This window comes from Rhamphochromis sp. 'chilingali' (genome assembly GCF_963969265.1).
Source record: "Rhamphochromis sp. 'chilingali' genome assembly, chromosome: 9".
In the NCBI taxonomy this organism is placed as follows: Eukaryota; Metazoa; Chordata; class Actinopteri; order Cichliformes; family Cichlidae; genus Rhamphochromis; species Rhamphochromis sp. 'chilingali'.
Window position 1 is genome coordinate 22,249,025 of NC_137936.1, and position 15,445 is coordinate 22,264,469.

The 15,445-nt window shown below is 39.4% G+C and overlaps 1 protein-coding gene across 2 annotated transcripts in view; it reads left to right on the forward strand.

Moving 5' to 3' along the window:
• Positions 1-15,445, forward strand: part of atg7 (ATG7 autophagy related 7 homolog) — a 57,980-nt gene that overhangs the window by 29,051 nt on the left and 13,484 nt on the right. For both annotated transcript variants that reach the window (XM_080890432.1, XM_080890433.1), the window contains exon 18: positions 2,641-2,763. In XM_080890432.1, coding sequence (XP_080746558.1) covers positions 2,641-2,763 — 123 coding nt within the window. The remainder of the gene's footprint in view (positions 1-2,640; positions 2,764-15,445) is intronic.

Below are 15,445 nucleotides of genomic sequence, written 5' to 3' on the forward strand. Positions count from 1 at the left end.
ATAACTCACAGTGTTCCTCTGTCAAGGTGGTCTCTCTTTTAAACTTGTACTTGCTTGTGTTGTTTTATCTTCAGAGTAAATCGTCCTTATTAAACCACAGATTGTAAAGATGAAAAGCAAAGAATATAAGGAGTGGACAGCCAGAGAGAGTCTGCGGGTATTTTTTGTGCTATGTCAGGGGGTGAATTTCCATTTCATTGCTTTTGCTGATGTGTGATATTAAGTTTTTAAAGCACCAACCAAAAAAATTAATAGAAAATAATCAGATATAAAACATAGGATGCAATCATAAGTTACCACAAGTGCGCCCTGGGGAAAAAACAAAAAATAGTCCTTTAGATTGCCTGATCTCCTCTTCAAGGTAGTCTCCTTAGTCGGAGCTGCACAGCTGCCAGAAGGGCTTCTATTTTGGGAACGCTCAGTGGAAATCTTGTTTAAACCGCTCGCACTTGTGTGTCTGCATTTTGCGGTGGATGTAGTCCAAAATAGTAACCCTTTAACTTGAAATTCATAATGGGTAGGAGGATGAAGATGCAGGGCATCACTTCTAGCGAGTAGGTAAGATGGTAAGAAGGATGATTATGCTGATGTGCCCAGGAAAAAAAACTCAAAAAACTTCCAGCTACACATTCTTTGCTAGCTGTACCTTCTCAAAAGTGTCCCTTTTCACCAATACCGTTACACCCACAAACCTATAATAATGAGTCAGTATGGAGTTTTTAAAGCATGTGTCTGCATAGGCATGATGGCCGTTCTTGTTAACAGAGGAAGTGAGTCAGCAGGAACTGTTTACTCACAGTATTCAGAATATATTAGGTGTCACATTATGGAAACACAAAGTCCTGGTAAATTATGTGCTTAAGTTAAAAATGAAACCAGCTTAAACCACCATTAAAGCAGCTGTACTTTGAAAAGCATCCGGTCCCTCATATTCTTCAGTGTTTACAAGCAAATTTGAGTCCTTTAAAATTTGGTTGTAAAGGAGTCCTCTGTGTCACCAAGACCACCCACTGTTTGATATCTTTAGAAACTGCTAGAGGCACACGTGTAGTGTGTGATGCTTCCAGTTAATGCCTTCTGTATGGTTCCAGCTTCAAAAAGGAGGCCTGCCAACTGTCAATAAAGCTCAGAGATGCATTTATGTGGCCCCGAGTGGAAGGAAGCTTTGCTACAAGTGCACGTGTGAATCCATATGTCAGCGTTTATGTCCATATATGCAGCAACCCATCTCATCCAGATGTTTGTTTGTTGGTGAATTTGTAGTTTTGCTTAATTGATGCTATCCAGCAGCAGCACATGATCACTATTAAAGCCATCAGCACCGCGAAACACTTCAAAATTTTCTCCTTTTTTTGTAGTCTTTTCATTTCTTTGTGTGTCCAATTATAGTATTTACAACAATGTAATTACATTTTTATGGGAAATGCTCTAAACGCAGAGAGCCTTTGTGGACATGTTTTTCCAAAAGGTGTGTGTTTGATGCCCTTAGTACTGTGTTTGTGCAGTGACTTTATTAACTTTATCACAAGATCGTCATGGTCATTAGGTTGCTTCCTGTGTCATGAAAAGCTACATTTCAACAAAGTGGGTTATGGCCGTTGGCGTCTCACATAACACACCCCATGGATCGAAGTGGAGAGTCAAAGAAATAAAAGAGAAAGAAGGAAAGAAAAGAGAGGTTGAAAAGATGAATGAGGGGACACATCAGTGTGTATTGTGTGCGGTGTGTCTGGCTCCAAGACTAGACGCCAGTCTGCGAACTCACACACACAGACAGTGATGCACACATTGTGTTGCTGTCTGAAGCAGAGGTAACTCTACACCTGCAGGGGAGGGTCTGTAGGCATCTATGAAAGGCTTTGCTAAGTCTAGCAGGGTAGTCCAGAGGGCAGAGGATCTGTGGATGTGTGGTTTTTGGAAAGAAGGTGTGGGTATTTGAAGTCTGTACTGTAGGGGATTATGGTAAACACCGCAGAGTGATTGTAGAGGTGCCGAATTGTGGTGTTACAGAAGTTAAGCCTGAGGGCCAGAGTTTTAAAAGTTCCTTTTTTAAAAAGTGTTTCTTCCATGCAAAAATTATGATCTGCTTTTATGTAATAATGTTTTTGAAGATACATTTTCTCATGTTGTGATTCTTTAGCATGGCTTACTTTTCCAGTGCAAGGCACACTTAATAAGGACACCAAAAGCGTAACGTGTGGGGAAGGAAAACATTTCATAACTGCCTTTGGCAAGATGTAACATATTACTAAAAAACACAGTAAAGGTCAAACAGTGCATTTAGGTTGTGGAACCTTTTTTTCACCTGTGTGAGTCCAACCTTTTAACTCTTGCACCTGAGCAAACTAAAAGAGGGCTTCGTCTGTTTAGTCAGCACACACGGCGACATCTACATTTTCAGAAAGAGAAGATTTAGAGATTTTATCTTGTAAGTTTTTAAGTCATTTTGTATTTTTCCCAGTTACTTAGCCAGTTCACGATCAGTTTATGCTGATCAGCTGTTTCTGTTTACTTTCAGTGAAAGCAGAAGTGTAGTATCATAGCACACATAATTCAAACAATGGTGTAATACCCCAGAGTTGCATTTTGGATTAAATAACCTTTAACTGTTGTTATGTTTTCTTTTGTTTTTTAATCTAGGTCTTAGACCACTATGAGAGGGAAGGTTTCAGCTTCCTGTCCAAGGTTTTTAATTCTTCCCATTCATTCCTGGAGGACCTGACGGGGCTGACTCTGCTGCACCAAGAGACACAGGCTGCAGAGGTAGATTGCGTCCACACATACACCCACCCACACAAATAGGTGGAGACATGATCACAAAATGTGCTAAGTGTGGCAAACCTGGTCCTTGAGCCATAATGACAAGAAACTGATGTTTGTATAGCTGGAATGAGAGCTGTGTGTGTATTCTTTGAAAGTAGTTAAGCACACTTGTCACCAATTTTGTGTTTTGTTTCTGTTTGTTTGTTCTGTTTGTCTTTTTTAAATAATGTTAGCCACCACTGTCAGGTGAAGTGTTGTTGGGGTCTGGTTTGAAAGTGGGAGTAAAGAGCTCTGCGTGGTAGTGCATTAATAGTGAGTAAGTGCTCCAAAGAGCTATGATGATGCAGGTTGTAGCCTCAAAAATATATGGTGTTTTTTGATGTTTGCACTCTGGTTTGTACTTCACCTTAGCCCATGCTGCAGAAATTTATTATTTATTAATTTTTTATAAAACTGTCTCAGCAATGACGTTAAAACGAGTGATGAAAAGCTTTGTACTGCAGTCATTATCAGTCCTCTCCTCCGTGCTTCTTAAAACTTCTTTGATTTTATTGAAATTTGCTGTAGCAGTTCCCTTTCCTATCCATCCGCACAGGCCACAGACTGTTAGTTAGCTCCAGGACCGCATGCAAGCAAAAATCTGTTGATTGGTTGATTTTCAGTCATTCTTTTCTCTGCATAACTGGAAAGTTACAAAACAGACATGATTGCAGGATCATAAATCTATTTTTTTGCTACCACTGCTGCTCACCAACAGGAGGTTGTTAGTGGAAAGTTGTACACAGCACTGAAAAGGCTAAAATGGCATGAAGTTTTTACATCTTTACCTCAGACTGATAGTTAAACCATGTGTTCTAGTTTTGTTTTGTTTTTTGTTTTTTCTGAGTGAAATATTTTACCCATCTCTTTTATCTGTGCTCTTTATGGTGACCTCCCTACACCAACAAAAGTGATTAATGTGTTTTTAAAAAAGTTAAGGAGATTGATAAATGAGCTTCTCTGTAAATGCAGAGTCCCAAAAAATCAGTCCACCAGTTAGAAATATCCCCTGTTTTTCTCATTTCATTGTGCTGGATCAGTGTCGCTGCTCCACATTAATTTTAAAAGTCAGAAGTCTGGGCATGAACTTGTTTGCCTGCCCGTACACGTCCAGACACATCTGTGTTATAAGCGTCTTTTATATGTGGAGATTCAACATGAAAACAACACTGAGACAAATTCAGTTTAATGTTAATGTCATAATAATAAGATTAACTTAATATGGAAAATAACCTAAAAATGGGCGGACTTTCACTTGTCAATTCCTGACATCACCATTAGCACAACCCTAGCCCAAAATATACTAATTGGTCAGATTGTTGGATTAGATTGTTGCAATGGAGTTGGACATTAATAGTAAAGAGGCCATTCATCAAATCAGCCGCTAGCCTTCACCTGTGGAAACTAGTTACTGCTGGACTGAGGTAACAGCATTAGTTAGATTTGTGAAGATGTTTCAGCTCCCATTGAAGAGACTTCTTCAGTTTTAAAAACAAATTGGTGGGGTCTCAGGTACTTAACCCTTAATGGGGGTTGTCCCCTTGAATGTATTCCTGAGGCTCATTGACTTTGGGTCATGTGACGACTGACATGAGCCATGGGGTGAAAGAAGTCATGGGTCATTACCATCACTGGTGGTTAAAGGTGAAACCCCTGTGAGATCTTTCCTCAACCTATCATGTGACTTACTGAGGTCACCAGAGACGAGGTGCGAGTGGGGTTGCCTGGGAAGAGAAATCAAGACTGCACTGGAAGTGGCTGACAGCTCATGTTGTAAGCCATCACTTTTCTTCAGTGACGGTTACTCACAGTGGACAAAGATGGCCTCCTTTACTCCTCTCTTAAACCATCTGTAGTTTGTCCTTTAGGTGCACACGTACAGCTAAGTCTGTTGTTGAGGTGGTTCTTATATGTTGTACTGTGCATTTGTGAAATGGCTGTTTAGTTTTACCTATGCAGAGGTCCGACCACACCTCACTGCAGAGTATACACAGCATACATTTTTTTTCATCTTGTGTTTGAGAGTTTGTGTCTTAGACAAAAATTGGACCAGGTCTAAGGGGACAGCTGCCACTTGGGGTCAAATACCTGTGGCTCTTTATCGTTTGCTTTTAGAACTGAAGAAGCCTCTTGGATGAGAGGTGAAACATCTTCACAAACCTAAAGAAGTCCAGTTGGCTCTTTTTTTCAGGCTCTCTAGAGTGTAGTTGAAATGGTTTGGGGAGCTTGTTTCATATCGGCTTCATGGCTGACCAAACAGATTTCTGAGCTTCTTGCTTTGCCTACTCCAACCATGACTGAAACCTAAACAGTGGGGCAGAGATTAATGGCTACATAGCTCTTAGATTGGTCCTGGAAGTTTTACAACCCTGGGAAATTCGTACCAATATGTTTTTTTCACACAGTTTCAGAATGGTTTTATCCTCTTGTGGAAATTTTAATTTCATCATTGGGATTTCTCTAAAAGCAAAACCAAACAGGACCTAAATCATTAAGCAAAGATGCCGTTTTAATCCCGAAGCAGAGATATTTTCGTCCCATAACCTTCCTCTAATTATTGTGTTGCCATAGAAGCGCACAGTCAATGTTGACGGAACAACGAGCGGCATAAAGTTCCAGCAAACACCCAGAATACTTTGTGGTGGAATATGGGTGGTTTTCTTCAAGACTTTCCCCTCTGACATGAGACAGAGGGAATCGGGGGGAAAGACAGAAAACGAGTGCGTGTGGGTGGTGGGGGTTGGGATTGGTCCTGTTGAACTGTGGGAAAATCCCATGTACTTTCTCCCTAATAACACATCGATGAGGAGGAGGGGGTGAAAGAAAAGCATGAGAGCCAGATTAAAATACTGAGAAACATAAGAGATAAGAGACAGTGGAGATCGTAGAAAAGACAAGCATGAAGAAAGAATGGACGTCAAAAGAGGACTGGAGATGAAAAGAAAACAATTTAAGGTGAAATGAGAGAAGCAACAAGTGAAGAAGAAAATGCCTTCCTCCTCTTTTCTCTCTCTCCCCAACTTCTACCCCCTTTCTCACCTCTTCTTCTATCAGTCTCCACCTCATCCCTATCATTTCTCTCCATCTCTTGCATTTGTTCCCACCCCCTTCTGTCCACCCCCTCTCCCCGATGAAGCGTGTTGAAGAGTCTGGCATCGGTCCCATTCTCTTCAATCAGAACACGGAGAGATTGTTTTGATTGCTCAGCCCACTAGCGCCAGAAGTCTTTGCGTCTGTTTCCTGTACACAGATTACTTTTTCTGAAAATTACTGCGCTTTAAGGACGTCCCTTAAAAAAAAGCCCTCATTTCCAGGAAAGACAGTAGTGTTTTTTTTTTCTTGACTTTGAAAGCATATTATTACTTATTTCATGCGGGAACCCACTAGAAACAGGCTTGTGGATCATTTTGGGGCTCGACCCCATATTTTGAGAAGTTCTGGTTTGCAATAATGATGATTCTCACTGCAAAATTAGGGGGTTTAAAGGGTTCTTATGTGATTCTTTTTAATGTGTACATATTGGAATTGGGTACAGTTATGAGTCCTCATGGGAAGATTATCACTTTCAGTGACTTTTCAGTGACTCACTGCTTTTAAAAGGTTTCCCTGAATTGTAAAGAATAGCTATTTTCATGACTAACTATCTCATCTGGTGTGGTTTTTTTTAGAAACTGTTGACAGATTTTACAAGTATGACTTTTAAACTGCAGGTTCTGATGAGAAATACAATAGTACTGGTCATATATGAAAAAACATAGTATTACAATGAAACAAGTTATACTTTTCAATGTTCTCGCCTTTCCCTAAAGCATGACACTGAATTCATCACAGCCGTTCAAGTGTGTGTAACCATTCTAAACTATAATCTACGTCACTAGATATCACTACTATGTACTTAAGGCCTATTTTGGGTGAGTTTGTAACCTGAGAACTACTTTTTATGCGGTCACTGCAGGGTTTTGTGGGAGTTCAAGTTCGGTAAAAGTTTAGACTGCCTGAAAGCTGTGCCTGTGCGTGTATGTGTGTGGTGTTAACGTGCACAAGTCACTTTGAATGGCTTCTTTGTGAGATCAGCCCTGCTGAGATTTCAGCCTGTGATGGGACCATGGCAGAGTGGAAAATGTACTATAAATCTGGCAAATCAGTTACTTATATTTGAAACATTTGTATGCAGCATGCCTCTTAAGGCCGTTCATGTTCGTGGCAAGGAAAATGAAACATGACCTGATTTTAATATTTATGAGCTGATCTGTAGTTGTGCTATACTTCTTTGTTTTTTACTCTGCAGATTGCCATGGTTAGTTTTCCTTGTGTTGTGCAACTGTTACCTCCACTGTCACTCCTGTGTGTATGAGTTATTTTCATATGGTCTAATTGTGTCATACAGCAACATTTTGGCTCATTTTCTGAGATAGACTCTCCAGCAATCACACCACCTTTATGCTGTCATGTGTTTCAGGCCTCTTTTACCCCTCTTGGTCCCTATTTATCTCATAACCACATGAATGATTATGTTTAAGTTAAGAATGAGTGTGGGCCACTATCTCTATTTTTACTATTTATAGCATTGTAGAAGCAAAAGAGATGAGGGAAAAATGTTACACAGCCAGGAAAAGACTACGGCAACCATTCAGACAAGCCTTGGCTATAAAATCATTGTACTTACTTCCTCCGAGGCCGTAAAACTGCCTCATGCCTCGACTGATACACATTTTCTCCTAACTTTAGATGAGTATTTGTAGTTAAACGTTATCGTTGCCAACAAAAATATCCATTTACCACAAGATTTTAACTGTTTCCAGCGTGTGATTTATCCAAACCAGATCAAATAAGACTGAATTGGGTCACATGTTCAACCTGTGTCGCCATGTTGGTTCAAAAGTTGAATGGGATGCATTACCTGAACTGAATCAAGCTCCGATTTCAATTCACAATAATTTTGTCATTTAAACATGTTTAACCGGAACATTGCTTTGAGTTTTGGCTGCCCTTTCCTTCCTCACTGTAGCTTCATTGTTGAGGGCAGGGTCAGACACACAAACACTCAGAGAAGCTGACAGGAAATGAGTGTCTGTACGGGATGCTCTACCTTTCCTACGATGCCCACTGATTGTCTTTGCCTTGGAAGGATGAGTCACTGCGCTCATTCATACAGACACTTACAGGGATCAAGGACAAAATGGGTTAATTTTATGACTTTAATGTTAACAAAAAATAGAAGCGCTATACCATTATTGAAAGTTAAAGTCATAATAACAAGCTGGCTTTGCTTTTTTACTCATTTGCAGCTCTAATGCGTCAGGTTAGTAATGTGATTGCAGGAGATTTTGTAAAGGAAGTGATGCGTTACACTCATATACAGTCATCTGACTTTATCAAGGTTAGATATTATTTTGTGGCTGTGCAGTTTCCTTATATTAACATCAAGGAAGCACGTGGTCATTGATATTCAGTTGTGTATGTTGTATGTCCCTGTCATCATTGTCAGTAAACATGGGAACGAGCGTGTTTCCCGTATGTGTTAATCTGTCAGCCTGTAAATGGCTCAAACAGAGGATGTGTGACCCTTTTAGCACAAAGGGTCTTTCTGCAGAATCCATGCTCCACTCCCTTCCACCTACTCCAACTGGCACTGGCAGCAAGTCACGAGTTAGACACGTCTGTGCTGAACTTGAAGAAGAATGTGTCACTTGTCACACTCTTTTCTGTTTTGGTTCTTTGGGACGTAGTCTCATGTTGAATACCGTGACAGCTGCTTGATTTTTAACAAAGGGGCCTTTAGAACATGCTTAGTACAAGAATCTCATATCACACAAGTAACACTTGATGTGATTTGCTCCACAAGGATTTGAGTGAAAAACTAGGCAACATTTAATATGGGTTTGGTTATGTGAACACACTCTAGAGGGTGTAACCTGTGTTTGTGTAACATCATCATCTTATTGTTGCATTTTGAAATGAAATCATTGTGAAATTACTTCAATCCCTTTTTAATAATATAGGACCATCTTGTATTCCTCCTTTGGGTACAGGGGCCCCTGATTTGGGAGGCATTTGTTTTTAAGTTGATACTCCAAATATCCAAGGTTACATATTGTGAGTCAGTGTCTTGCTCAAGATCGGTTTGTGAGGCACACTTTGGATAATTGCTCTGACAGTTGCTATCTAAATTATTTCGGTTTTGCTGCGTGACCTAAGATTGAACCGTACCTGTCGTCTAAGTAAAGAAGTGATCCGAGTCTTGCTGAAAATTCTTTAGGTCTAATTTTAGTACACAGAAGCTGTGTTCGATAAGATGTAGGTACCTGGATCTGTCCAGTGTGCCTGTGGCTTTTTGGTAGCAATCTCAGTGCCATCAGATGCCAGTAATCATCACCCTGAGTCATACTCATCCCCTTGAGGAGGAGATGTTACCCAACCACCCACACACATTCATCCATGCTCTGCTCTGCGCTTATCCACGTAAAACAGTGCGCTGACGATAAAGTTGATTTAGTTATGTTGGCCCGTCACCCAGCAGCTTGGAAAGCATACAAGTGCGGATACGCGCACACACACTCAGAGTAACACAAATTATCCAGTCACATGCTTTTTTTTCTTCTTCCTCTCTCTCTCTTTGTCCCCACATAAACAGACTCTCCCAGTGGAGACACACACACGCGCGCACACACACACGCTTACTCTATGAGCGTCAGAGGGCCCCATGTATGTCAGAGCTTTATCCAAACACAGCTACAGTTGCTACATGCTGCAATTATTACCAGATGGACTCAGGGAAAACATATTAAGTCTGCTTTTTCATTATTGCACTGCACACCCTCCTGTGAGACGGAGAGTTCGAGTGGGGGAAAAAAAAATAAGGAGGGAGAATGAGAGAGACATTTTAAAAAAGTATAAATTGTCTTTAAATTGACTGCAATCTACTGTCCCTGAGTAGTTGCTTATTTTCATTTCGATTTACTATTAAGTTCCTTTGAAACAAAAAAAAATCACCTATTTTTTTTTTTTTAACTCTTTATATCTAAGTACAATCCTTTTGTTTTTTTTACTTGATGAAATCCATGAAACTCCATTCAGTAAGACTTGGAAAGTATGGAAATTGTGTGTTAACAAGCTGTTGCTGTTCATAAACACCAACTTCCTATCCAGTTGTTAAGTGATGATGTATGAACCCTGCTTCCGGGTCCAAACTACTTTGTGTTTACTAAGGCTGTTGTTTTTTTTTTAAACTCTGTCTATTTTCTATTTAATTTTCGATTTAATCTGAACAAGCTCCTTAAAAAAAGGGGGGGAAAAGGTCGGTGAACACTGTCTGCGTTTCTCAGTTTTTATTACCACTATTCATCGGCAGCACGTTTTAAAGCACCGTTTTTTAAAAACCTTACAGTGTAACTACAGCCCATCCCATGCAACAGTATATTAATGACTAACCTCGTATTGTTGATGAATGATCTCAGTTGTGCTTCTGACTGAAGTTTGGTCCGTTTACAGCAACCTGCCATGCGATTGCTAACTTTTATTGAGTGGAAACGTTACTGTGCTAATGTGTTTATATAGCTAGCCACCACATAGCACATCAGTACATACCAGCTAGCCAAACTTCAGTAACCCCACAAACATCACTGCTGTTTAGTTTTCTGTCTTCATTTATGTCAGAAGTGAGAGCAGAACTGTACGTTTTAATTTTTCTGAAATCCCTCAGTTGGAACAGGGTATATTATGTTTAGATGGAAATTAGCAAGCTAACTCCCTGCTAACTTCTAACTCTGTTAAACTTTAACATCCAGGCATCCATGGAAAAAAAGGATTTATTCATTGTTACACCTGGTAAAGCAGCCAGACTTATCATTTTATTAAAGATGGCTGTCGCTATGTGACATCGGTTGCAAAGAAGGTTCTGGACCAAAAACCTCTCCCACGGTCACCTGTGATTTGCCTGAATGATGCTGATTTGTGTGCAAACACTTGCCAACTAATCACTGAGTGAAACTGGAAATGGAAAATATTGGTTGGTAACACATTGTTTCAAAATTCCCTTGCAACCTGTGTCACTGGCATTACTGACCGGTCTCTGGATCTGTGGCTGGGGCTTCAGCAATCGATTGGACCCGAAGCAAGCACTTCCTGACCTTTTGAGTAATACACATTTTGTCCTAGTTACTGGTGGTTGCTAGGAGGTCACCGTCAAGTCTCTAGGCCTGTGTGACTGGGCCCTTATTGAGTTTAGCAGCAAAAGCCAAGTATTAGAGTGCTCTCTTGCGTTTCTAGCCAACTGACTTTACTCTTGTTTAAACTTTAGATTTCGATTATACACTTCCTCTTCACCTTGCTTTTTATTGATTTTTTTTTTTTTTGGCCATGCAGTCTTTATTTATTTTACTTATTCCAACATCTGCCATTACAAGCTAATTCAGGAAAACTACCAGGAAAATGAAATGTTCCTTTTGTTTTGGCTGCACGATTGAAACTTCATTTTCCCGGTAGTTTTCATGCCCAGTGGCAGACAGAAGTGCATGGTGAAAGCGACACTTTTTCATGAAACCAGTCTGGATACAACTACATTATGCAACTAACTCTTATTTTATAATCAGTTGAAACAAAAAAGCATGCCTGATGCATGTTTTAATATCATCTATTACTAGCATAAAACATCACCATTTGAATTATGTATAATATCTCCCCCTTGATCTCAGCCCAACATCTTCTTTCCAGTAAAAACATGTCAAACCACAAAAGAAGTTAAAATATCACCTATTAAGATGCAGAGAGATGAAGCATTTTATATTTAATTCAGTAGAACATTAACTGGCTGCTTTCATGCAGCAGTTTCCAGGAAAGGAGAGGAAAGGTAGCAGTTGTGGTTGAAACACAGAAGAAGGATTCAGAAAGTTATTTGATACCATGTTCCATAATTTGTTTAGAGTTTGAAAGTCAAGAAGAGATTCTTCACAGATCTCATAAAAAGAAATTTCAGTTTTAACATGAGGAAATATGTGATCATTCTAAATTTATTACTGGAAACTTTAGTCTTCATTTCTTTCTTGTTATAATTTGATAGCTTCTAAGTTCACTCTGCCTAAAATACTTATTGTTACAGATCATTTGAATTAATTGATCTGAAGTTTACTCCTTGAATAATCTCAATTGGTTAATTCCAGAAAACCTTCAAGGAAAATTTATGAAAATATTGCTACATTACAGACTTTTTGTGTGATTTTGTATTTCTGTGTATTAATGTAAAAAGTAAAGCGTGCATACCATCATGTGGCACATGCATATTTATGTCCCATACATATGCCAGCTATTCCTGCTTGACATCTTCTGCACTGCTAATTATAAAAGTGTGCTCTTCTTTCTCTGATGCATGCCAGCAGGGAGAGACAGGTCACATCTTCTATCCTTCCTTTCTTTACATAGTTTCTCACACATGCAGAAACTTTGTTCCTATACATAGTCTAAATCATCCCAGTCCTTTACAGGCTAAATTCAGAAGCTTTGTGTCATCGGTGGCTTGACTTTTAACCTCACTTGCTAATCCTACATATGCTAACCTTAACATATAAGTGGGGTGAGTAATTCTTGTGTGTTTGTTTTTATAACTAACCCTAGTCTTCACAGGTTCTAGATTGTCCAGCACAAATTGGCTCTTGGTTGTCTGACGCTGGCAGTGAGTGCTGGCAACCACAAAAGGGAAAATAGTGTAGTGCAAACAAGTGAAGTTTGACAAATAGGGATAACAAAGTGATTCAACCACAGCCTGCTTTACTCAATAGAGTTACCGGATTGAATAATACATGTTCTGTGCCAGGGCAGGTCATTCAGGACTTGGGTCAGGTGTGGCAGCTACAGTACGCCATCAGTCATTTAACTGCCCCTGTCCCACCTTTCTGATCCTCTAGCTGAGGTAACATGACACTTAGAACTAGCAGAGCTGCTCAGTGTTTCCATCATTACAAGGTGCCATGTTCAGCAAAATATAAATACCCAGGAAGAAGAAGAAAGAAGAAATATCCAGTCAGTGATCCATTTGCCTTATTAGTACATGCTCATATTGCAATATTGTTTGTTGCCTGTTCTTGTTTGGCCGTGAAATTAAAAAAATATGAGGTGCTGTAAGTGTATAAATGCAAACAATGGTCTCTTTTAGCCCATTGCAAGGTGATTGCTAGGCAACGTGATAACATTGTCATCTATCACATATAATTCAGCTTTTGTGGTTATAATGGACATGTTATTGTCATAAAATTAAAACAATAGGATCCTTTCATAAGGTGTTGTAGGGGCATAGAGGCAAAAAATACTGTTCAGCCTAGCCTGTTGCTAGGTGGTTGCCAAGCAATTTGATGGCATTGTAATGGTTGCTCAAATCCTCATCGTGTAGGAGGAGTTGGCAGACAAAGAGACAAACACAGAGATTTTGTTTTATAAAAGGAAGAAAAGACTGGTCAATTTTAATAGATTACCCGAGTTATTGTTGATTTAGCACTATGTAGGTTTATTATTGTTGTTACTGATATTAGCATTTTTCCGAGCTTTTTCACTCAATGTGGAGATAAAGATGAAGAGGTGAGAAGAACAGCAGGTGATATGTTGTAAAGCTTCTTGGCACGGAAATAAGTCCACTTTTCTCCCTTGGTGGGCTGTATTAATACCCTTATGCACAGGATTGGAGCCAGCAAAGGGATGTACTGTAGGATGGGGGTGGAGAAGAAGCATGGCACCCAGAACAGCTGTCCTGTGTCTTGACCCCAAAGAAGCTCATACAGAATTACTAATCATCAATCACAGGGAGGTATTTTCATAAGTCATAAATAGGATCCATAAAGCCAAATTTTCCTTCACTACATGGGAAAACTTACAGAGGCCCTGTTCCTATACATGGCCTCTCCTCTCAGGCGCCAGTCAGTCCAAAGTGATGTCTTCTTCGAGCCAGGAAGCGAGCGACAGACAGATGGACAGATGACTGGGTGGCAGCAGACAGAGTAGTAGTCTAGTCGTCCCTGTTTAGCTCCTACTCTCCTTCCTGTTCGGTAGCTTAACAACTATTTCTGTATCTGTGTCAGCTTTGCACTTTTGGAGTGGACTGTCACTTGTGCAAGCACCCCAACACCACTTGCTTACATGTGGATCGGTTTGCTACACAGCTGAACTATTCAATGTAATTTTTGTTTTAACATGGACATTATGTTATTGGAGATTAAGATTTTATTATCTGATTTCTGGTATTATTTAGTCCCAATACAAATAACTTATTTGCTAGTACTCAAAAAACTCTTGAATGATTTATTAATATGACAACACCTATATTATGTTTTTCTCATGGTGTCAAAACACACCGTCACTGGTTTTTGTCTTCTTTTTTGTATACCCTTTTTTTGTTGTTGTTAAACTACGGAGAAAACGCTAAGTAATGCACAATTTTTGAAAAGCAAAAAGATACACATTTTATTGTTACTCCCCAACTAGTCACAGCAGATGGCTGCCTCTCCCTGAGCCTGAGCCAGAGGTTTCTTCCTATTAAACGGGGGTTCTTCCTTCCCACTGTCACCAGGTTCTTGCTCATAGGATGTCGTCTGATCATTGGGGCTTTCTCTCTGTAATTGAAGGTTTTTTACCTTACAATATAAAATACGTTGAGACAACAACTGTTGTTGTGATTTGGCGCTATCAAATGAAGTGAATCAAGTTGGCGAGCTATGTATCATTTAGAAAAATAATGTTCTGCCATCTATTAATGGATGATGAGGTAGTGTTGTTTTAGGTATAAGTGTGTAATGGAGTCCTGGAAGCCCAGTTTGATAAATGCATAATTTTGAATATAAAACCGTTTATATTACCATCTGTCCATTTTCTGCTACTTAACCAATTCAGGTCATGAGGGATGGAAGGCAGGGTATGCTGTGGACAGGTTACTAAGTGTCTAATATAAAGTCCCATGAAGAATGCCTTCATCTTTGCTGGATGAAGTCTGGTTATAGCAAAAATTGCAAAAGTTCCAACTTTTATGTCATGTGATTGTTTGTTTGTTTTTGTTCATTTTCCCCCTCACTGTTCAAACTGGAGACTGTGGCACTACAGTTGCAGTGATATAAGTAAGGGGTCTGCTCTGCATTGTTACTGAAACTGCTTTAAGGTAAAAAAAAACAAAACAGAAAAACAATGATATTATATTTAAAGACATATTATATTTAATTTATATTTAAAGATATTACACTTTTCATTTGAAGGTTGGATTATAAACAATAATCTCATCCTCCTTGATACTGAAACTGGTATTAGACAACATCACTACATATTGGGTCCAATCTCATCTTTCAGGGTGAGTAATTAAATTCAAATACTTTGTTTTGTTCCTCACTAAGGACAAAAGGTTTGGAGATACCAGCGCTGAATTTAATGGATGTTTACCTTTCCAGTGAAGGTCAAATGTGTCATCTGTATCCAAGTAAATGCAGCTCAGCTGGAACCAAAGGAAGTGAATGTTATCAGAATGTAAGCACACATTGTGCCCAGTACATATTCTATTGTTTGATATGCTGAAACCTGGCATACACAGATGTATTAGCACATGACGAAATCTCCATTCAGGAGTGTTTCTAACATCAAACCCACTAAGAGTTGTATTTTTCTGTTACGCACAACT